This window comes from Amborella trichopoda, chromosome 9 (assembly GCF_054954075.1).
Source record: "Amborella trichopoda isolate Santa Cruz 75 chromosome 9, AtrichopodaSantaCruz75HAP2 v2.0, whole genome shotgun sequence".
Lineage (NCBI taxonomy): Eukaryota > Viridiplantae > Streptophyta > Magnoliopsida > Amborellales > Amborellaceae > Amborella > Amborella trichopoda.
In genome coordinates this window covers 10501728-10524704 of record NC_142344.1, presented here as the reverse complement: position 1 = coordinate 10524704, position 22977 = coordinate 10501728, and the positions used below count along the sequence as shown (strand labels likewise).

General features: G+C 37.9%; 1 protein-coding gene across 19 annotated transcripts in view; it reads left to right on the top strand.

Annotated features, from left to right (window-relative positions):
- Positions 1-2082: 2082 nt before the first annotated feature.
- Positions 2083-22977, top strand: part of LOC18424260 (MATE efflux family protein) — a 45072-nt gene continuing 24177 nt past the window's right edge. For 17 of the 19 annotated variants that reach the window (XR_016040622.1, XR_016040623.1, XR_016040624.1 and 14 more), the window contains exons 1-3: positions 2083-2755; positions 2921-3015; positions 9092-9200. Coding sequence is in view for 1 of the 19 variants with exons in the window: in XM_006828850.4 (XP_006828913.2) it covers positions 2635-2755; positions 2921-3015; positions 9092-9200 (325 nt within the window). In the remaining 18 variants the exon portion in view is untranslated. The remainder of the gene's footprint in view (positions 2756-2920; positions 3016-9091; positions 9201-22977) is intronic. The other 2 variants (XM_006828850.4, XM_088846588.1) reach the window with 1 other exon arrangement.

Below are 22977 nucleotides of genomic sequence, written 5' to 3'. Positions count from 1 at the left end.
TATAGATTTTGGGACATAGAGTTACCTTTATAACCCTCGACAAAACCCAATTGAGTAAACATTTTTAGACCTGCTCTCCTAATCGACACGATCAGCTGATCTCTCATCTCTATTCCATAGCTAAACCATTGTCCAAGAAGAGACCCGTATCTATTCCACAGCTAAATTGTTGTCTAAGAAGTGACCCTTGAGAGTAACTGATGCTTTATCTCACTAAAATGGGAAACCACCTTATTTTTCATGGGAATCGATTCTTTACAAGAAATCAACATCTCAATCTACAAGAGGCACATCAGGGTATTTCTCTCTATAGGAAACTCTATTCTCTCTGAAGGCGAGGCATTGCCTCTCATGCATAGGAGGCTCTTGTCCCTCTCTTTCTAGAGGAAGCCACCTTTCCCATATAGTGATCCAAATAGGGTCTCTGCAGTTTCATCATATATATATAAAGTTAGGAATCCATACCAAATAGGAAACTTCCTATAGATGTTATATATATTTTAAGCATCAAGAGATATATCACAGAGTCCTAATCTTTTGTATTTCTATTTCCTTTATAAAACTTATCAATATCAATCCCAATCCCCCGTAATATGAGATTTCCTTATGTGGGTGATTTTGAAACTCAAAATTTTTATATATTTTCATATATTCATACATCTTGATGTCAACATGATGTATTAGATAGTTTCAACATCAAACAACATTTGTTATTGGATTTTTGAGTTGCACCTTAAGTCTACATTTTAAGGTCGCAACCTTATATAAACTTTTTCCTTTTTTTCAATCGCTAAATTACTACAATATGTCCTAACTTAGAGTCCTTTTCCAAGTGGAGCCGAGTTCAGCCGTTCATCCAATGTTTGAACATATTTCCGCTTAAAAAATCATGAACAACGGACAGGGCCCTCTAAAGTCCAAACCTACACATCATGCTTTTTAAATGGGGTACGGTTTATATAAGATAGCAATATTATTTGTAGAAATAAAGTTGTCATGTTCTACACCATCTATTTTAGTTGGACGGTGTAGAACTAAAACATGTGTTAAAACAATATCAAAAAATGACATATCTTTTACCAATCTATACCCTATTACGGCTCTACTTCTACAAATGATATTACAACCTTATATGAACTTTTTCATTTTAAAGGGGACGATAATTTTTGGATAGCCAATGTCCCTCATCTCTCGCCTTTTTCTTTAAATTCCCTCTTCGATGCACTTAAATTTCCCTTCAGTTTGAACAAGCACTGAGCAGAGTAACTACACGTCTAAACGAACGCCCACCTGAAATTGAATTCAATTATGCAAGCCCCTCTCTTTAACTTTGGTATAGGTTTTAAAAAAAACTAAATAAAGCCTCACCTTAAATACTCGTTTGAAAAGCACTTTCGATGACAGAAATCTCGATAATGGCTCTAATATCAATCTTCAATTCTGATAATAAATTTTGAAACTCAACAAACGTACAGATCTTTGTGAATCTTTGAACATTTATTTTTAAAGTGAAATGAACCGCCTAAACAATTTGTTAAAATATACAATATTTTTAGAGATTGAAATTCTATTTGTTTTTACAACGATAATGATTAAGTCAAGATGATCCATGTAAATGTTTTCTATTGCGTGAGTTATGAGGTGAGGCTTTACTTATTTTGATAGACCTGCAGCCCTATCAGACCATTTTCCCTGGAGGGATTCCCATTTGTACCTAACAACTCGACTAGCAAGTGAGGAACACCGACTCCAGGAAGGAAAAGTTTATATAATAATGCAACCTTATAATGTAGAACTATAAATGCGCTTAAAAAATCCATTGCAAAGGTAGTTTTAATGTTGAAAAACTCTTTGATTGATTATCTCGACATCGAGATGTATGACCATGAAAAATAAAAAGATTTTAAATCTTAGAAATAGTACATTTTAGAACATATTATCTATACTGGCCATTTTCAAGGTTTTCATATGGTTATAGGTCCACTTGATTCTAATCATTCATAAAATTTAAAATTTTATATTTAAATATACAAATAAATTTTGAGATAATCCTAAAAACACTCTACTCTACATCAAAATTATATTGCATGAAAAAAATTTGAAGGTGCACCTTACCTCAACAGCTACGGATGAATCCGTAGGCGAAATTGCGAATTGCACCGAAAGAGCGAGAAGGACATTTCGGCGCATCAGTAACGGCTCCAACAAACCAATAACTTCCTCTCTTTCTCTCTAAAAAACAGTGCCTGAAGCACGAAAATGCTGGCCCCATCGGCACTTCTTCATCTGTCTACTTCTACTCCATGGATTCTCCGCGGACACTCCCTTCTCTCTCATCGCCCTTTCCGCCTCTCTTCCCACCCTTTCTCTCTCATCCAACCAATCCCTACTATAACCTATGTCTCACCCCCCTCCAGTTCCAAATTTCATGGAAGAGCCTCCGCTCTATCTTCTTCCTTTTCTGGTTCTCACGATGAGATAAAGCCTTTTGATGTTGGAGAAATTGGGTCGAATGAGCCTTTTGGTAATGGAGAAATGGGTCAGCATTCTGGAATTGGAGAAATTGGTTCGAATAAGGCTGGTGATGAAATTTTAGGGCTTGGTAATGGTGCTTCTCAGAGTATTTGGAAACAGATGAAGGATATTGTTATGTTTGCAGGGCCTGCAACTGGTTTATGGGTTTGTGGTCCTCTGATGAGTCTTATAGATACTGCAGTAATTGGCCAGAGTAGCTCTTTGGAGCTCGCTGCCTTAGGTTTTTATTTTACCCCATCTCTTTATATGATTTGTATTGACCTTTTTTTTTTTTTGGTGATACCTGTTGCTTCCACCAATGTATAATTCATCTTTCTCTCACTTCTGCAAAGTTTATCTCTCTTTTATTTCCTCTACAATTTTTTTTTATCGCATGTGTTTGCAGGGCCAGGTACTGTGGTTTGTGACTACCTGAGTTATGTATTCATGTTCCTCGCTGTCGCTACATCAAACATGGTTGCTACTGCCATTGCCACAAAGGTAAGCTTAGATCTCATTCATATTATTGTATTGATCTCAACTCTGTATTTCTCTTTGCTCATTTAGAAGGTAATACTTTTTATTTATTTTTCTGATATTTCGGAAGTGTATATGACCTATAAGTATTATTGGAATCAAGATACATAATTTGCTCTAATGAGTTCGGTAAAAGTCAGTTGAATGCATTGAAAGAAGAGGCGGAATAACCAAATACTTGGCACTCAATTTTAGGCTTTGATAAACTGGTAGTTTATAAATATACTGACTGGCTCAATTTCATCAAAATATGCGAGGATTTGTGCGCTTCTGATAAACTAGAGTTTCAGACCTTGGGGCTCGAACATAGCCTTAGCACCATTTGAGAACATATCGAAATTATGTTCTCCTTTGTAGAATGGGTTAATTCCCTAGTAGATGGTTAAAAACGCATGGCTAGAGTAGTTTTCCTTGAGCTGAAATTTTGCAAAACATCTTTGATTAATAAATGAACAATTTTATTTCATTTTATTTTTGAATTTCATTTTATTTATTTTTTGGAGTTCTTGAAGGTCAAGATCCATTGTCCGTCACATCAATGGTTTGCTTTGAAAATGGCCAACTCATTATGGACCTTCTTCTATGGACTTATTTTATTTTATTTTAATTTTGATCAGTAAGATGATGTAGGCACGGGTCTGAAATTTAGGGTCTAGCAACCCCTCTACCTCCCATGGGCTTATGCCACAGTATAAGCCTATCGGCATGTAGGATATTTTTCTGTCTACATACACAGTAAAATGCAGTAACGATGTATCAAATTACAATCATATCATTCTTAGATGTCCTTGACAGGCTATAAGGCAAGTAGTTAACAGACAAACTCTTACTGATTTATCTGAGTTTGAGGTTGAGTGTTAGAATAATTTATTTTGAGTCTTTTACATAGATTCTTCTGTTTGGGCACCGTACGCATTTCTAGGACATGTATTGACGCACATATTGACACATACTCTTTTAGATTCTTCTTCTTATTCTCTTATCATTGACTACATCATTAATATAGAATTGAATCTTCTTTTTAATTTTTAGTAGACACCTATTAACTTTGAAAGCATGTGTGAATTCAACCAAGTTATAATTGCGTTTTAGGCTACTTGTTGTGAAATAGAAAATTAGTAAATAATGTTGGATGTTGTTATCTTTATGTTATAGCCGTGTTGCTGAATTGTGTTCTTCATGGAAAGGGGAATCTGACACCTTGTACCCTTGTCTGATACTTTCTAAACTATCCATGTCCAAGCAACATAGGTTTGAGGGTGGCTGTTAGTTTTAGTGTTACTATCAGAACATTTCAGTTGGTCCTTGTTTGATGTTGTTTTCATCACGCATTGACATATTGTTTTTCATTTGTTGGAATATTTGTTCATTTGGACATAACATTTGTGTGGTCACTTGACTTGTGTACAATGTTCAAAAAGGCAGAGGCGGCCACCTAGGCTGCCATGGCCTTGACTGCCTAGGCGGCGAGGCGGCTGCCCAGATAAGGGCAGAGGGTTAGGGTGGGGGCCATATGTTGTTTTGTGTGTGTCTTTTATGAATGTGTGTGTACGTGCGTGCGCGTGTGTGTATGTGAAGCCGCATGAAATTCTTGAAGATCATCCTCTTTCTTTTTTCTTCTTTTGGATCCGTATTTGTGAGAGAGAGGTCTTGAACGCTTGGAACATGTTCTTCTTTTTCTTCTTCTAATATGTTGATTGATTGAGAGAGAGAGAGAGAGAGAGAGAGAGAGAGAGAGAGAGAGGCAATACTCATGCTTAATTTTTATTTGGGTGGATTTGAATTTTTGTTTTTTAAGGGGTGGCCCTAGGTGGGTGCCTAGACCTGCCTAGGCGTCTGCCGAGACCCCACAGCCTAGGCTACGCCTAGGTGGCAAGGCGGTCGAATTTTCGTTCACTGTTTGAGTATAAGTTGTAATCACTGTTTCTTGGATCAATGGACAATGTTCCTTTGAAATATAAGTTTTCAAGCTTGAAAGCATTGAACTGTAAATTAATTGAGGTACCATCACATGGGAAAACTTATTAAAATGCATACTACTTAGTTGACTTGCCTGCTCATGGTTGACATTATTTGTGCTGAGTAATTCATAACAAGGATTCTTCTTAGAAATGAACCAAGATGGGTGGCTGACTAGACCAAGATTTTGATCATACATGTTACTTGAGTAGGGCTTTGATAGAGCCATAGGTTCAAATAATATTTTAATTGGGCTTCACATTGTTTCTTTGATCCAGTTTTCAAAGGATTGATTGGTGTTGTATATCAATGTTTGGAAACTCGGCTCGCGCCATAGCCCGAGCCGAGTTCCTTGGCCAAGTCCGAGTAGACTCTGAAAGAACAAAAAAAAGAAGAAAAAGGCATCCTAGCGACATGCCCAAGAGAGGGAGGGCCTTAGGCGGGTGGCTGGAGGGAAAGAGAGCTCTTGCCATGTCTCTTTTTCCCTGTCAGTCATCTCTCTCTCACATGCATCTCTCTATCTCTCTCACAAGCTTCTCTCTCTCTCTCACATGTATCTCTCTTTCTCATAGGCATCTCTATCTCTCTAAGGTATTTCTCTCATAATCATCTCTCCTCTCTCATAGGCATCTCCTCTATCTCTCTTAAGCATTTCTCTTTCTCATACTCTCTCTACTCTCATATTCAAGCATCTTTTTCTCTCTTGGAGGAGAGAGATAGGGAGTGGATCTCCACCCTCTTTTAGAGAGATAAAACAATAGATTTCTACCCCCTTTTAGAGAGAGATGAAAAGGTGGCAGCTTTTTGCCTCAGAGAGAGAGAGATAGAGAGAGAGAGAAATGAAATAGGGGTTGGTGCCCCCCTTTTTTGTTATATTCCTAGTACTGGGGTGAGTATAAACACTACTTGCTCGAGTACTGCTCACTTTGCCCATGCACCCTAGGAGAACATGGGTGCTTGCCTTGGTTATAGGCTGAGAGGCTGTGTAACGCGGCCAAGTACACTGTGTTATGTAATTTCTATTCTTCACATCTTCTGTACAAGAGTAGGCCCAAACGAAGATGTTTGGAAGTAGTGAAAAAAGATATGGCGACTTATGGCCTCACTAAGCGTGTGGCCTTTGATAGAGCAGAATGGTGGACTAGGGTTCGTGTCGCCGACCCCAAATATTTGAGAAAAAGCTCTGATGATGATGATGCTTAAGCATTCTGCACTAGACAATGATACAATAACATGGTATATTACAGTAATTATTATTCTTTTCGCTTTGGTGTTTGGCCTAAGTTATTGTTGAAAACATTCTTGTCAGGTCTGTTACTCCTTTTTTGCATCATAGTATTCTTACTAGCACATTTGGGTTATGGACTGTATGTAGACCTTATGGTTTCTCTATTGATGATTCCAAGTATTTGCCCATCTATGAAACATAAATCTGTCTCAGAAATCATATACACCATGTCGCTGAATTGTGTTCTTCATGGAAAGGGGAATCTGACACCTTGTACCCTTGTCTGATACTTTCTAAACTATCCTTGTCCAAGCAACATAGGTTTGAGGGTGGCTGTTAGTTTTAGTGTTACTATCAGAACATTTCAGTTGGTCCTTGTTTGATGTTGTTTTCATCACGCATTGACATATTGTTTTTCATTTGTTGGAATATTTGTTCATTTGGACATAACATTTGTGTGGTCACTTGACTTGTGTACAATGTTCAAAAAGGCGGAGGCGGCCGCCTAGGCTGCCATGGCCTTGACTGCCTAGGCGGCGAGGCGGCTGCCCAAATAAGGGCAGAGGGTTAGGGTGGGGGCCATATGTTGTTTTGTGTGTGTCTTTTATGAATGTGTGTGTACGTGCGTGCGCGTGTGTGTATGTGAGGCCACATGAAATTCTTGAAGATCATCCTCTTTCTTTTTTCTTCTTTTGGATCCGTATTTGTGAGAGAGAGGTCTTGAACGCTTGGAACATGTTCTTCTTTTTCTTCTTCTAATATGTTGATTGATTGATCGAGAGAGAGAGAGAGAGAGAGAGAGAGAGAGGCAATACTCATGCTTAATTTTTATTTGGGTGGATTTGAATTTTTATTTTTTAAGGGGTGGCTCTAGGTGAGTGCCTAGACCTGCCTAGGCGTCTGCCGAGACCCCACAGCCTAGGCTACGCCTAGGCGGCAAGGCGGTCGAGTTTTCGTTCACTGTTTGAGTATAAGTTGTAATCACTGTTTCTTGGATCAATGGACAATGTTCCTTTGAGATATAAGTTTTCAAGCTTGAAAGCATTGAACTATAAATTAATTGAGGTACCATCACATGGGAAAACTTATTAAAATGCATACTACTTAGTTGACTTGCCTGCTCATGGTTGACATTATTTGTGCTGAGTAATTCATAACAAGGATTCTTCTTAGAAATGAACCAAGATGGGTGGCTGACTAGACCAAGATTTTGATCATACATGTTACTTGAGTAGGGCTTTGATAGAGCCATAGGTCCAAATAATATTTTAATTGGGCTGCACATTGTTTCTTTGATCCAGCTTTCAAAGGATTGATTGGTGTTGTATATCAATGTTTGGAAACTCGGCTTGCGCCATAGCCCGAGCCGAGTTCCTTGGCCAAGTCCGAGTGGACTCTGAAAGAACAAAAAAAAGAAGAAAAAGGCATCCTAGCGACATGCCCAAGAGAGGGAGGGCCTTAGGAGGGTGGCTGGAGGGAAAGAGAGCTCTTGCCATGTCTCTTTTTCCCTGTCAGTCATCTCTCTCTCACATGCATCTCTCTATCTCTCTCACAAGCTTCTCTCTCTTCTCACATGTATCTCTCTTTCTCATAGGCATCTCTATCTCTCTAAGGTATTTCTCTCATAATCATCTCTCCTCTCTCATAGGCATCTCCTCTATCTCTCTTAGGCATTTCTCTTTCTCATACTCTCTCTACTCTCATATTCAAGCATCTTTCTCTCTCTTGGAGGAGAGAGATAGGGGGTGGATCTCCACCCTCTTTTAGAGAGATAAAACGATAGATTTCTGCCCCCTTTTAGAGAGAGATGAAAAGGTGGCAGCTTTTTGCCTCAGAGAGAGAGAGATAGAGAGAGAGAGAAATGAAATAGGGGTTTGTGCCCCTCTTTTTTGTTATATTCCCAGTACTGGGGTGAGTATAAACAGTACTTGCTCGAGTACTGCTCACTTTGCCCTTGCACCCTAGGAGAACATGGGTGCTTGCCTTGGTTATAGGCTGAGAGGCTGTGTAACGCGGCCAAGTACACTGTGTTATGTAATTTCTATTCTTCACATCTTCTGTACAAGAGTAGGCCCAAACAAAGATGTTTGGAAGTAGTGAGAAAAGATATGGCGACTTATGGCCTCACTAAGCGTGTGGCCTTTGATAGAGCAGAATGGTGGACTAGGGTTCGTGTCGCCGACCCCAAATAGTTGAGAAAAGGCTCTGATGATGATGATGCTTAAGCATTCTGCACTAGATAATGATACAATAACATGGTATATTACAGTAATTATTATTCTTTTCGCTTTGGTGTTTGGCCTGAGTTATTGTTGAAAACATTCTTGTTAGGTCTGTTACTCCTTTTTTGCATCATAGTTTTCTTACTAGCACATTTGGGTTATGGACTGTATGTAGACCTTACGGTTTCTCTATTGATGATTCCAAGTATTTGCCCATCTATGAAACATAAATCTGTCTCAGAAATCATATACACCATTAAGATGCATTTCTGTTTCACTACTTTTCTCCTCTATAATTCATCAGATTGGATTTTGAAGTCCTAAAAGTATCTTTCTTATAAACTATCCAAAACAAGTCTTTTCTTATCTGTTAATTATGGGGACACTTGGGCTACCGCATTAGCACGACTTTGTGAAAAATGAATTTTCACTTAAAATATGAACTTTTTTTTGCTATAGAATATCTTTTTCTGCATTGCCATGTGACAGTATGGTTCAATTGTGTGATGCCAAGAAAGCACATATATTAGAAAGGGAAGACTTCTTGATCGAATTAGTTTCCATGGTTTGGCCATCATACTAAGTCTGACTCTTCAATTGAAGCTTGTGTACCCTATTCATGTTTATGCAGGACAGAAAGGAAGCACAGAAACACATTTCCATTTTGCTGTTTGCAGCTTTCATATGTGGCATGGGGATGCTCTTGTTTACAAAATTCTTTGGCACTCAAATACTAACAGGTAATGAATGCCTATGGGTATTCAAATGGTGTTTATTCAGAGGTTATTAGATTTTTAGTAGTGTGACTTGGATGATGGGAATGCTTATTGTTCAAAAGAAGCGCAAGCATTGGATGTGCTCTCTAGAAACCAATCTCTATAAAGGGCCAGGGCCTGTGTACCTGCTTCGGCGAATTTTACAATCTAAGACTTACAATGACCTGGGAGTTGGACTATTTTCTTAGAGCATGTTGGTCTTAACTTGGGTACTTGTGACTATCCAACTGAACTGATAGTTCTGTCTCCAGCTTATTTTTTATGTTCTATAGGTTTTGCTATGAGAGTACCTTTTTTTTTGGGACCATTTCTTTCTATTTTACCGGACTGTCATTCTTTTGCATATAGTAATAATATCATTTGCATAAGTGCCTGCTTTTATGGTGAATACTCCTCTGGTTCTTATATCCCATATGTAATTGAGTTCTTTCAGGTTAGGATTTTGTTCTATACAAGACTAGGTCGGAAACATTATCTCATGCTTGCAGAACATTCATTACCAACTAATTTTTCCATTTATGAGCTTCAACATGACATGATATGGCTTGCTCATCATTGCCCTATAGGGTTTAGTCAATCTGTATTTAGTTGTCTAGGAGGCATAGAGAGTTTTGCTATCATGATTTTTCCAGTTACTTGTTTTCTACCATCATGGTTTTTCCAATTACTTGTCTTGGAGGTACAAAGAGTTTTACTTCTTTTATTTCCTTTCTTTCCCTTATGTTTTTTTTGAATTTCTTTTCTTTCTTCTTTTCGTTTCACTTTTACTTCTTTTCTTCCCTTGAATTCTCTAGTGTTCTTCCTCATTTATTAATCTTCTCTTTCTTCTTTATTATTCCTATTTTCTTGGGAAATTATCAGAAATTTACCTTAATTTTCGTCTATTTAGAAGAAAACCTTTAACTTTCATAAACCTCTCCAGCACCCTTTTTCTTCAATTTTGGTATTTTTTTAACCAAAATAGCCTTCACGGTAGTCGTATTACCGTGAAGCACAATTACGGTACTTTTTTATGGCATTTTAAGTATTGTAAAAACTAACCCATGTAGTACGAAATTTTAAGTACCGTAAAAACTAACCCATGTTATACGACACTCGAAATGCCGTAAACCCTTTGCTACGGTTTATATTTATCTCATTCATCCTGTTTATATTTATCTCTTTCATCTCTCTAATTCTTTTTATGTTTATCTTCTCTTTCTCTCTCTAATTCTTTTTAATATTTATCTATTTTTTCTCTCTCTAATTCTTTTTAATATTTATCTCGTCTTTCTCTCTCTAATTCTTTTTAATATTTATCTCTTCTTTCTCTCTTTAAATATTTTTTCTCTCTAACTCTCTTTCTCTCTCCAAGGAGATTTGTATAACAACCGGTGCGTGCCTTACCATCCCCTATCCCCTATAAAAATTAAACGAAGTCATATTTGTATCGCGATGGAGTCGTGTTTGTTGAGTTGTTGAAATAAGTAGAGAGAGAAAGAGAGTTAGTGACAGAAAAGATTTAAAGCGAGAAAGAAGAGATAAATATTAAAAAGAATTAGAGAGAGAAAGAAGAGATAAACACAAAAAAATAATTTAGAGAGATGAAAGAGATAAATATGAATAGGAGAAAAAGGTTTACGGCATTTTGAGTGCCGTATAACATGGGTTAGTTTTACGGTACTTAAAATGCTGTATAACATGGATTAGTTTTTACGGTTCTTAAAATGCTGTATAACATGGATTAGTTTTTACAGTAATTAAAGTACCGTAATTGACTTCACGATAATACGACTACAATGAAGGTTATTTTGGTAAAAAAATGCTCAAAATTGAAGAAAAAGAGTGTGGGCGAGGTTTATGAAAGTCGAGGGTTTTTTTCTAAATAGACAAAAATTAAGGTACATTTGTGATAATTTCCCTATTTTCTTCTTTCTTCAACTTTTTGTTTGTTTTAACCCTCTTAACAAACATTCCCATTTAGAAATCCACAAAAGCCTTAAAATAAACCCATAGGTTCTCTATGGAATTAACCCTAAATAAAATCCCTTGAAATCTAACCTTAATTTCACATATAAAGTCAAAAGCCTAATTTCTTTACACCCTATTAACTTCAAAACCATAGAACTAGCTGTAGAGATGTTCATGAATTCATTTAAAGTTATTCTACATCCTCTTCTTCTCTCCGGGCTGTAGATGAACTTTAAATTTACTGGGATCAACTTTTATTTGGCTGATTTTGTTTTAGAACACATTTCAATCCATTGCGGATTTGAAATCTCATCCCTTGGACATTAAAACAAATTCTTAAAATTCAATGTTAATTTTCACAAGTTTGGTTTTTCATTTTTGTGAATGATTACCTGCTGAAATTGTAAATATTTAGCCTTAATTGAATATAAAAATGTTCTCTAGGCATGTGTTAGGGTCTTGTAATTGAAAATCAGCCAATGGCTGATCTTACATTACATCAGTTCGGTATCAAAGCAAGTAGTTCTAGGGGCTAGAGGCTTGCTTTTAAATTGTTAGGGATTCCTATAGTTTTAAGGTGTCCATTAGGTCTTTAAGGTGTTGTCCTTTCGCTGTTATATCTCATAGGTGTTGTCCTACTTTGTGGTATAGCCTTTCTAAGTGTTTTGGGCGTAGAAGGTAGGATCTTCTAAAGAGGGTGTCGCTCTCGCTCTGGAAGCTCGATCCCCGCTCCGAGACACAAGATCTCGATTCTGGGCATTTCCTTGATTTAAGGATCTCGATCCTGGAAATCGAGGTACTAGATCCTAGGTTAATGAGATCCAGATCCCTATGCCCCAAATCATGGTTTCGTGAGTAACTGGAACCATGATTGTACCAACTTGGAATTGAGTTTCTTCTACTTTGGGAGTGGGTTTCACCATCACATTTTCAGGTTCATCTACAGCGGAGCGTTGATCTTCTATTTTTAATGACCTATAAACTTTCTAATGGCCCTGATTTCCTATATATTTTACAATTAACAACTTTATACACCTTTTGAATTGTGACTTTTGACTAGTTTCAATGAAAGGCAACAAGAGAGGATGGGGAGAGAGAAGGAAGAAGATGAAAAGAGATATAAAAGATAGTTGAGTTGCGGTTCTCATCGAGGGATGAAGTCACAATTGATAGGCTTAACTTCCTTAAGCTAATAATTCACTGGGTCCTATCCACCTCTTGAAGGACTTCTACAATTTGAGTACTAGTCTCTCAAATTGAGCCACTCATAGGGTTGCCTTATAAGTGATGGAATAATATATGAAATACTTGGAAATATAAGGCATTTCTTGTCTATATGTCCTTGAGTCCCTAGCAAACTTTGATAGAGGAGTGCTATTAAGAATTATATATGGCAATGTCTTCCCTTTTTTTCTTTTTCTTTTCCTAACGAAAGCTTATCTATCGTAGCATTTCTTATTTGAAAACAAGCTATTGCAACATTTTTAAATATAATCATCAATTGACAGTCGAGGGGAATTGTCCCAATCCAACCAATTGATGCAAAAAATGAGGTCGTGGGCATACATAGGTAGATTAATGTAGGTAGGTGTGCTATTTTTGTAATGCACTTACATGAGTAATTTTGTAGAGTAAAACTTGCTTAAATAACTGCCTAATGGAGTTAGCTCTCGAACTAGCATATATCATTGATAAGTGATCTTTGGGAGCCTCGACCTTGAGCTCGACGTACAACAATCCCATTCAGTTTATCATTCACTCCTGGACTGTTATGTAACGCACTCCCTTAATGTTAGGGATCTCGAGCCTTTTACCTTACAATGTATGGAACTCGTTCCCTCAAGTACGGATCTTTGAGCCTCCCTGGCTTCTGTGTTCCCGGTTCTAATCCTAGAGCTCCCCTCGCTCCCTTTCCCAGTAATTATGGTTTACGACTTTAAGGTGCTGTCCTAGGGTTAACAGGGAGTTCGTGAGGTTTTTTTGGTTGCTGTCCAAGAGTTTCCAAGTTAGGAACTTTCTTCTAGTGCCCATCTAGAGCATTGGAAGTGTCCTTCCTTAGGTATAGAGAAAAGAAAAGTTTCATATTTAGACCAGGTAACTTCACATTCCACGACAGATCAAAGTAATGTGGTCGAGGGTCTTGGTCATGGCTAAGACCACATGTGTGTTCAAGTCAGGGTTAGTTGCAACAATCCACCCACAAAGATTTGATCAACTCTATGACTCCCTCCAGCAGATTAGGGAGCAGTAGGTGCAGATTGCACAAGCTGTAGGTGATGGGGCAAAGCTTTCTCCAAGTTAAGGAAACGCAAATAGTCTTACTTCTTAAGGCTAAAGAATGAGTGGAGAGTCCATCAAGTACAATAGAGGTTCAGCCCCTTTTGGAGGAATTTAGGGAGCACACCTTAGAGCATCTTTTTGTTAGCCTTCCTCATATGTCAGATATACAACACTATATAGATCCCATTCCTAGAGCCAATCTCTCCCACTTGAACATTATCAGATGAGTCTTGGGGGCATAAAGAGTTGCATATGCAGGTCATGAAATTGTTAAAAAAAGGACTTGTCTGCGAAAGTTTGAGTCCACGCACAATCCCTGCACTCAACTCAGAAAAAGGATGGTAGTTGGAGTGTGTTGATAGTCACACAATCTATAAGATTACCTTCAACTATAGGTTTCCCATACCTAGGGCTGATGACATGTTGGATATATTGAGTGAGGCTTAGATTTTATCATAGTTACTCAAAGCGATCTAGAAGCTAAATCAATATAGGAATCAGAAGCCGGAATTGCCGCCGGAAGATTCCGGTTTTCGAAGTCCATGTCTGTGCAAGAGGAACGTGGGTTACGAGATTCGTATTTTTAGGAATTGATGTTCGACCAAAATAGAATCGAGATCCCTACACAGATAAAATCGTGATTCCTAGCTGATTGGAGTCAAGTTTCTGACCTAGGTGGAATCGACCAATATAAAATCGAGATTTATTGATTTGTGGAATTGAGATTCCAACATCTTTAGAATCAAGAAGGAATTGAGAGGGAAGCAATACATGTCTCATTGCCATTTATTGACTGACATGCCATACATGCACGTGTATATTATTTGAATTACATTATTTTTAACATCTTGGAGTTTTAATCTCTCCACTGGATTAATACACTACATACTTAAAGAATAAGTAGAGATCGTGGATCACCACTTTGGTTTCTATTCGACACTTCATCCCAGAAAAAGATAATTACACTTTGTAGATTGAGTTTGAATTCCTAAATCGAGTAGTTTGATGCATTGAAAACTTCTAAACATCATTTTTTTAAAAAAAGCAAAAAAAGAAAGAAAGAAAAGAAATGGGGGGGGGAGTGGTACAATTCTGCTAAATGTGGAAACCAATTTCAACAAGTGTAGAATCGAGACCCACCAATTGCGGAGTCGAAAATCAGTAAATATTGGAAATGAGGTTCTACAAGTGTTGGAATCGATATTCCTAAATTCAGAAATCTAGATTCTGTACTTCATAGAAATGGGTTCCATGAAGATTCCTAGTCGGAATCGCCAATTTGGGGTTCCGAATCGGAATTGCGACCTTTAGTAAGCGATTCAGGTAACTATGGATTTTACCCAAAGATTGATCTCAAGAGTGGAGATTCATAGTCGATCTGGAGATGAAGGCAAGACAACCTTCAAGACTCGTGGGGGTCTTTAGGAGTGGTTAGTCACATTTTATGAGTACAAAGGACCAAGTTTTATGACCATTCATTGGAAAATTTATGCTTGTATACTTTGATGATATTTTGATATGAGTAATGATCCTGTAGGACCCTGCCACATACAATACCATGAGACCCCAATGTACCATCATTGGATTCTACTCCATATCTCGCGGTAGGTTTTACCGTCACCTGCGAACCCCTTCTCTCTCGCTTCCTTCATTCCTACCCTCTCTCTTTGTACTTTCCAGAGCAGTCTTATTGCAGGAACAAGGCAGAGCAACTGGGTGTCGAGAAATGCGGAGGATGGGGAAGATGAGGATGCTGTGGGAAGAAGAGCAAGAAGGGAGGGGGTGGATAAAGATGGACCTTTCTTCCCTTGGCTTAAACAGGAAGAAAACCCTCTCACTCTCCCTTCCTCCTCACCCTCTCGCCTCAAAATTTCATGGCAACATAGAGAGACAGCCCGGACTTCTGACTATAAGAAAAATAAAAGAGGCCATATTTCACAGTCAAGCCCAACTGCTTCCTCAGACAGAGCAATTTCTTTCTCTCTCTTACTAGCAATTCATGCAAAATCCCAACAACTTTCTTCTGTGAAATATCACTATTTGGATTAAAATCGGAGGAGTCTTCATATGGAGATACATGGGGAAGTTTATGCAATTCTTCAATTCAATCTTCGATTTTTCACTTTAATCAAAGCCCTTTCAAGGAGTAGAGAGGGAAAGCAATTGGCCCACATTCTCTCATATATTTTTGCTGCATAAAAATATGGGTACATCCAATGTTTCACAATTAAAGCATTCTCTCATATATTTTTGCTGAATAAAAATATGGGTATCTCCAATGCTTCACAATTAAAGCTTAAACATTGTTTCCCATCTTCCATATTGGTCCCATCTTCCATATTGGAGACAGAGAAAGCCCCACAAAATTAATCTCTAAAACCTTCAAATAACCCTTGGGTAAACCCAAAGACCACCTCATACATTCCATTATTTGTAAGGAAAGCCTTCTCTTTGATCATGAACAAGAACTTCTTCAGCCTGCCTATGAAATTTGACTGATGATTTTCGCCCTTGCAGATTAGGATTTATTTTGATTTTCCTCATTAGAGATTAGAGTTAGGTGGGTTTGGGTTTTTTTGTTCTTGAGCGAGAATGATTTAAAAGCAAGTGTAGAACAGAATGGGGCGGATGGGCACCACAGTGAGATTTGGGGAAGAACTGCAAAACAACATAGGTATAAAAATTGGATACTCCATATAAGAGGAGATGGGAGAAAAGAGAAAATAGAAGAGGCCATGGGATAGAAGAGAGAAGAAAGAGGGAGTTAGAGAGGACTCCATTCCTACTCGTGATTCTTAGAGGGAGAGATGCCAGAGATTCAGGCCTTATCTGTTTTTTTTTTTTTTGAGAGAGAGAGGATAGATTCACGCCTTATCTGTTTTAAGAGAGAGAGGGGAGAGATTCAAAGAGAGAGAAAGTATTTAGAGAGAGAAGAGAAGACAGGAGTTTTAAGAGAGTACATGCGTTCAATTTTAACCTTCTTTACATGTTACCCGGTAACACCTCGATCTTGCATTGAGATTTGAGACTCATCCATCAGCCTAGATTAGGGGTCCCATGCCATTAAGTGTGGCAGGGTCTCACAAGGTCATTTCCCTTTTGATATATACTATTAGTCAAAATGATCATTTAGTTCACTTGCGGTGAGTATTAGAGATCCTAAGGTAGAACAAGCTTTATGTCAACCTTAAGAAGTGTTACGTTCTTGAACGGAAATTGATTTTCTGTTTTGGCTATGTTGTTTTAGTAGAAGCAATTAAGCCTAATCCAGCTATGTGGAAGCCATTTAGTGCTTGCCAGCCTGAGTTCCATTGGTGATTTGTGCAGTTTCCTCTCTCTTGCTTCATTCTATAGGATATATATTTGAAATTTTAGCACTGTGATGATAATTACCCCAATCACGAATTTCCATTGTTCCAAAAGGCTGATACAGCCGCCTAGGCGGGCTCTCATGAACAAGGACAGGTTAGCTGCCCCCACCCCTCCTGTTTTTTTGGGAGATGAGGTGCGAGGGTTTAGGCCCTTTAAGGAGTTCTTGGGGCATTTTTAGAGGCCCAAAGCCCCTGAAAATAAAAAATAGATAATTACAACATACATAGACACATACATCATCAGATTGTAACAAAACTCAAATGTCTTATTAGTAATACATTTATATAACCATCAAAAGTCAAAGACAATTCAATATCATCGCTCATCACCACCCCGGATAACTTAAAATGACAACTCTATGTCATCACCACCCTGAGTAGAATATGATACTGATGCCATGCCATCATCATTAGAGTCATACCCCTCTTCAACATATTGAGCATCATTCCTTGTCTTATCTAAATCTGCTTCATCCTCCAAACCTCTTCTCCTTCTCCTTTGCCTTTCCTCCCCCCTCCTCTCTTCTTCCTTTGGCTTTGAGATTCAGATCGAGATCGAGTGGACCGAATATGGTTCAATGGTGTCCCAACGGCCTCACGAACCTGTCCCTAAGTCAAGGCCTTTCTAGGGAATACCTCATCTTCCCTAGCATCAACTAGCTACTCCCAACTATCATCCATATCAACAACTTCAATAGGCTCGCTTTCATTGTACACCAGCCGTTGATGGCGCTTCCATAGCGTTTAGTTATACTGAACAAAGACTAGGTCATTCTGTCGCTTTTGCTCAAGTCTGTTGCTCTTCTTTCTATGGACCTATTAGATAAAATTTCAATGAACAATTAAAATTTAGAAAAACATAATATGGGATAGGCTAGTAAACTAAGTAACTAACTACCATGTAAGTAATATTGCTATTTCAAACGTGCTGAAGTTGCGCTTACATGCTGAAGTTGTGCTCACATCCAGACGAGCTGCAAGTCAGACTTAATGTACACATGGCCATACGTCTCCCATGTCTACTCCACCATACAACTATTTCCCATAAATGTAAATGTAGTACATAAGATGTTAGTACAATTGAAATTTAATACTCAAATCATGATATCAAGATGAAGAAGTTCTAAACTAACCGTAAGAGGATCTTAGTCTTGTGCCTTCTTGCCAACTCCATTCCAAGAGACCCAATAGAGAGCCTATACTTGTCTAAATCCATTGTGACCTTGTCTTGCACTTCGGGATCATCGTTGAGGTTGATATTGCATTGATTGAAAGCTTCCATGAATTTATTCTTGCTATGTACCTCATGAGCAGCATGAGAGTCAGCAGGGTTAAGGAAGTACCTTGCTAAGTGTAGGGACCTCTCAAGCTGGTAGTTCTATTTGTCTTCTATAATCTTCAAATATTCTCCATACTTAGCTTTATGATTCCCACAAAACTTCTTCATTTCTTCCTGAGCATCCTCCGTAGCTTTATAAATGTGATCCATTGTGGGTTGCTTAGCACCAACAATCTTGAGTACCTTTATTAATGGCCAAAAAATATATAAGGCCTACTGAACCCTATTCCAAAACTGTGAGTCCATGGCAATCTCCATCACTACTTTCCCTTTTGATTTCTTGGCTCACTTGGACTTGGTCGAATCCTCAGATACAAGTATTAACCTCAACTTTTCCTTTTGCTCATACAAAGATTACAAGGATAAGGTGGCAAATCTAGTCACCCCAAATCTCACCAACTCTCTACCCCCAATGAACTTCCTCATCATGGTTAAGACCTAGCCAACATAAGATTTCCCTAAGTTACAAAACTTAAAATGACATTACATAATATGATGTATTGAAAAGAATCAAAATAAGTAAAAACAAAGCATAACCATAGTATAAAACTCATGCTCGTACCTGAATGTGATTATATACACTATTTATTGATTTGTGATCGTCTTCTCTTTTTCCATGGTTCTCTTCACCGACTTCCTCTTACCAATTGCCTCAAGCACGAGGTCTATGCAGTGTACTAAGCAAGGCGAACAAAAAATACACAGCCTCTTTGCCATCTATAACATAGCGTCCGCCATATTGGCTGAGTGCAAATAGGTCATTACTTGGATCACTTCATCGTCCCCGACCTTCTCTATGCACTGGTTTACCAACTCACAAATGAAGGCTGCATCATGGGGCTTGTCACAAGCATCAATATACCTTAAAAACATTGTCCTTAATGGACAATTCAAATCCATAATGCTTCTAATTCTCTTATCACTCCAACCATCAGCAGTCCAACCATATATCCCCTATGTGTCTCCGTGGGTCTTCAAATAGCTGTTGGTAAGCTCAACTTCTTTTCTAGACAATGGTTCTTTAAGCTCATAAGCAGTTGGAGCGCTAAAATTTGGGCCAAATTGACCCACTCCTTCCAACATAGTTTGAAAACTTTTCAAGTTAGCAACATTAAAAGAAGTGCTTGCTTGGTAACCATTTGGCCACATATTGTGCTACCTTATCTATATCCTCTTTTGCAAGTGGCTCTCTAAACTTGTTTGACCCCTTCGCATGGCAAAATCTCAGAATTGGGGGGGGAGGAGAAGTAAGGATCCATGGGCCCTCTTCTTCGAGGCCTCTTATGCATTGACCCTATTGGCCTACTAGAAGATCCAACCTCAGTATATATGTCCTCTTTGCCTTTCCGAACTCCAAAAATATCTATACTTTTGACAATTTCTTCATGTTCGTTTCCTCATCTCCTCTTTCTTGTTTTTAACCTCCTCCAAGTGCTCTAACATCTGTGTTTTAACCTCAGCTGGCACTTGAGTGTATGGGGCCACATCCCCTCTAATGCCTAAATGGTTCTTTAATCTATTAATATTGGTATTATATGATTTCTTGCAAAACTTACACTCCGCCCTATTCTTATCAATGGGATTTGAACAAGATCCACACTCCCAACCCCGATTACTTGATCCAGTTGAAGACACTATCACGACACACGACCTACAATGCAACTCAGATAGTCACAATAAATCTCAGAGTATCATCTAAGCAACAAACCTGAAAAATACCCTACTTGAAATTATTAAGAAAAAAATCTTGAAAAGAATTCAAGTTTTAAATGATGACTTAAGTAAACAAAACAAACTAGAAAAGACCCCTAAACTATGTAGCAACTAGAAACCAATCAAAAGATGAAACTTCATAATATGTGGAAACAAAATGACAAAAAATCACATAATATTTGGTTATCCAATCTAACAAAAATCATATAATATGATGTCAATCTAAAAAAAATAAGAAAATTTAATATCCATGAGATTTGGTTTTGCAATCTATATATTCAGAAAATATCAATTTACTTCAAAGTTTAAAATTATTCACAAAACATAAGCCCAAACCGGTAAAAGTATTCAACTAAAACCATGTAAAAATATCATAGAAGGAAAGAAAAATGTAAAAGAATATCAAATGATTCAAATCATAAAACACTATACCAAAAAATACTAAATCCCAATTCAAATATTGTAATGCACGTTACTTTTTAAAATGAAACCAATATAGGCCCAAACCGCTGACCTTTGGTCGTCAAAAGTCCTCATATGTGACCACTCCAAGCTCTAGAAACTATCTCGAAGTATTTCTTTTGTTTTCGCACGAAATCGAAAAAGTTGAAAATTTTTAGATCTTGCAAAAAAACTCAAATCCCAAATTTTTTGATAGTCTTCCTCTCTCTAGGATGCACATGGGGGGACTAGAATGTCCGCTGTCCCCCCCCCCCCCCCCCCTCCCTCCTTCCTTATTTTGAAGGAAAATACCAAAAATGCCCACAACTGAGGGCATTTTTTCCCTCTCGGCCTTCCTGTCTTGGGACATCACCTAGGCACCCGCCTTTGGGTAAGCGCCTAGGTGGGTGTCTAGATGCACGACGCATAGGTGGCTTGCCTAGGCACTTTGGCTTCCCGACAGCTGCTGAATTTCTGAAAATTGCTAGTTGCATGAAGAAAGATGTATTCTAATGGATTCCAGAGGCAAAAGAGAGCTTCCAATGTGTAAAGGCGAGGATGACAAATGCATCGGTTTTAGCGCTTACCGATTTTGAGGACTTTGAGGTGGGTTTTCATATGTCCCTTGTTGGGATAGGAGCTGTGTTGAGCTAGGAGGGGCGTCCTGTGGCATTCTTTAATGAAAAATTGAACAATGCTTGTTCCTGTTGCTCAATGTAAGATGCAAATTTTATGTTATTGTTCAAGCTCTTCTACACTGAAGGCATTATTTGATTTAGAGGGAGTTTGTGTTGTATTCAGACCACGAGGCATCGAGATATCTTAATTCTTAGCATATAATAAATGGCTGATATGCCAAATGGATCACATTTTTACAAGAATACACATTTACCCTGAAGCTCAAATCTGAAGTTCACAATAAAGGGGTAGATGTCTTGTGTCATCAGTTGTTGTTCATCAAAAAATTGCATGTAGTGGTGGGTTAAGTCCCTTAAGGACTAGTATAGATTTGTACTTTGGTCCTTTGTGGGAGTCTTGTCGACCTTATCCTACTTCCAGGTTTATTCTCCATGATGGATTTCTGTTCTGTTGGACTTGAGTGGGCATACTAGAGAGTTCTCTTCACGAGAACATCAATCTTGAGCTGCATAGTGGGGGTTCATACTGGACATTTTGGTTGGCTAAGACTTGTGTTGGTAGAGGAGAGGTACTCTTGGCCTGTGTTGAGGCATGATGTGAAGCAGTGTGTGGAATGTTGCCATGTTTATGACGATTTTAAATCTTAGAATACTGACCCATACACTCCAATTTCCATCTTAGATGCTCCGTGAGAAGACGTCAGTTGAAATATCTTGTGGGTTGGAAATGAAAAAAGAGAAGAAGAATTGATTTGAGGTATTGTGAAAATATCTTTGGGGGTGGACTCCCTTGTTAACCTAGAGAGAGGGTCAAATCTCTCAATCTTTGGAGTGGACTCCCTATAGACCCTAAGAGAGGGCATATTTTCTCGTTCTTTATTTTCTTTTTCATTTTTCTGATTTATTTGTATATTCTTTCTCATTTTTTTCAACATCACTTGGTATTAGATATTCAGAAGATCCATCCTTCAAAATGGCACCAAATCATGGAGGTTGTGAATGAAGGATATATTGTCATAAATCATGGAAGTTGTGAATCAACAAATTAAAGAGGGTTTAAATCAAGCCATTGAAGATATGCAAGTCAAAATTTACAATCTCTGAGGAGAGATTGGCAAAATAAATCAATAGTGTGAAGATTACAAATTAATGGTCATCGAGAAGAAGGTGTCCATTATCTAGTAGATTTGGTACCATATCTCAACCTTTGAGATTTCATGGAGAAGAAATTTAAATATATTGGATAATGTGAATAAGTAAATCTCAATTGGAAAGATGCTGACAACCACCTAGGGGCACTACAAATTTTGATGATTGATTATGTAGAAGAAGATTCACTTGTTGAAGCATGTCAAATACAACCCTTTGGGAAATCAAGATTATGTTTGGTATCCTAGAATTCCATTACAAGCTACACATTGAGTGTTTGACAGTTTGGCTTATTGAAGTGGAAAAGGTTCCTAGGTAGAAGGTGAGACTTCATCACCAATTATGTGAAAGGTCTCTAAAGGATATGATGAATTCAATGGGTTCGAGGTCAAGTTTCTCCTGACCCTCGGAGAATAACACAATTGGGGTTTTTATTTTACTACTTCTTTAGATACCTAAATGGGTTTATGTTACACGGTCTTTTATTTATTTGTATTAAGGTATCTATTATTTTAGTTGTAAAGAATTGAGGTAGAGTTTAATTTTAAATAGATGAGAGGCTATGGTTTAACTGGGGTAATGGTTTCTTAAGAAACAAGCTAGGTTTTAGCACTTTCTTTTATAAATATGTAAAAAAGAAAAGAAGAATTGATTTTAGGTCTTGCAGAAAAAATCTTTTGGGTTGGACACCCCTGCAGATCCTAAGAAAGGGTATATTCTCTTATCTTTATTTTTGTTTTTATTTTTAGTTTTTGATGACAATGCAGCAGTTGTTATTGATCAAGACGGAAATCCAAAACCAAAATCTTCTAGCGCTTAAGGGCATTCTGGTTGCTTTACCTCTTTGTCGAGAGCTTGAA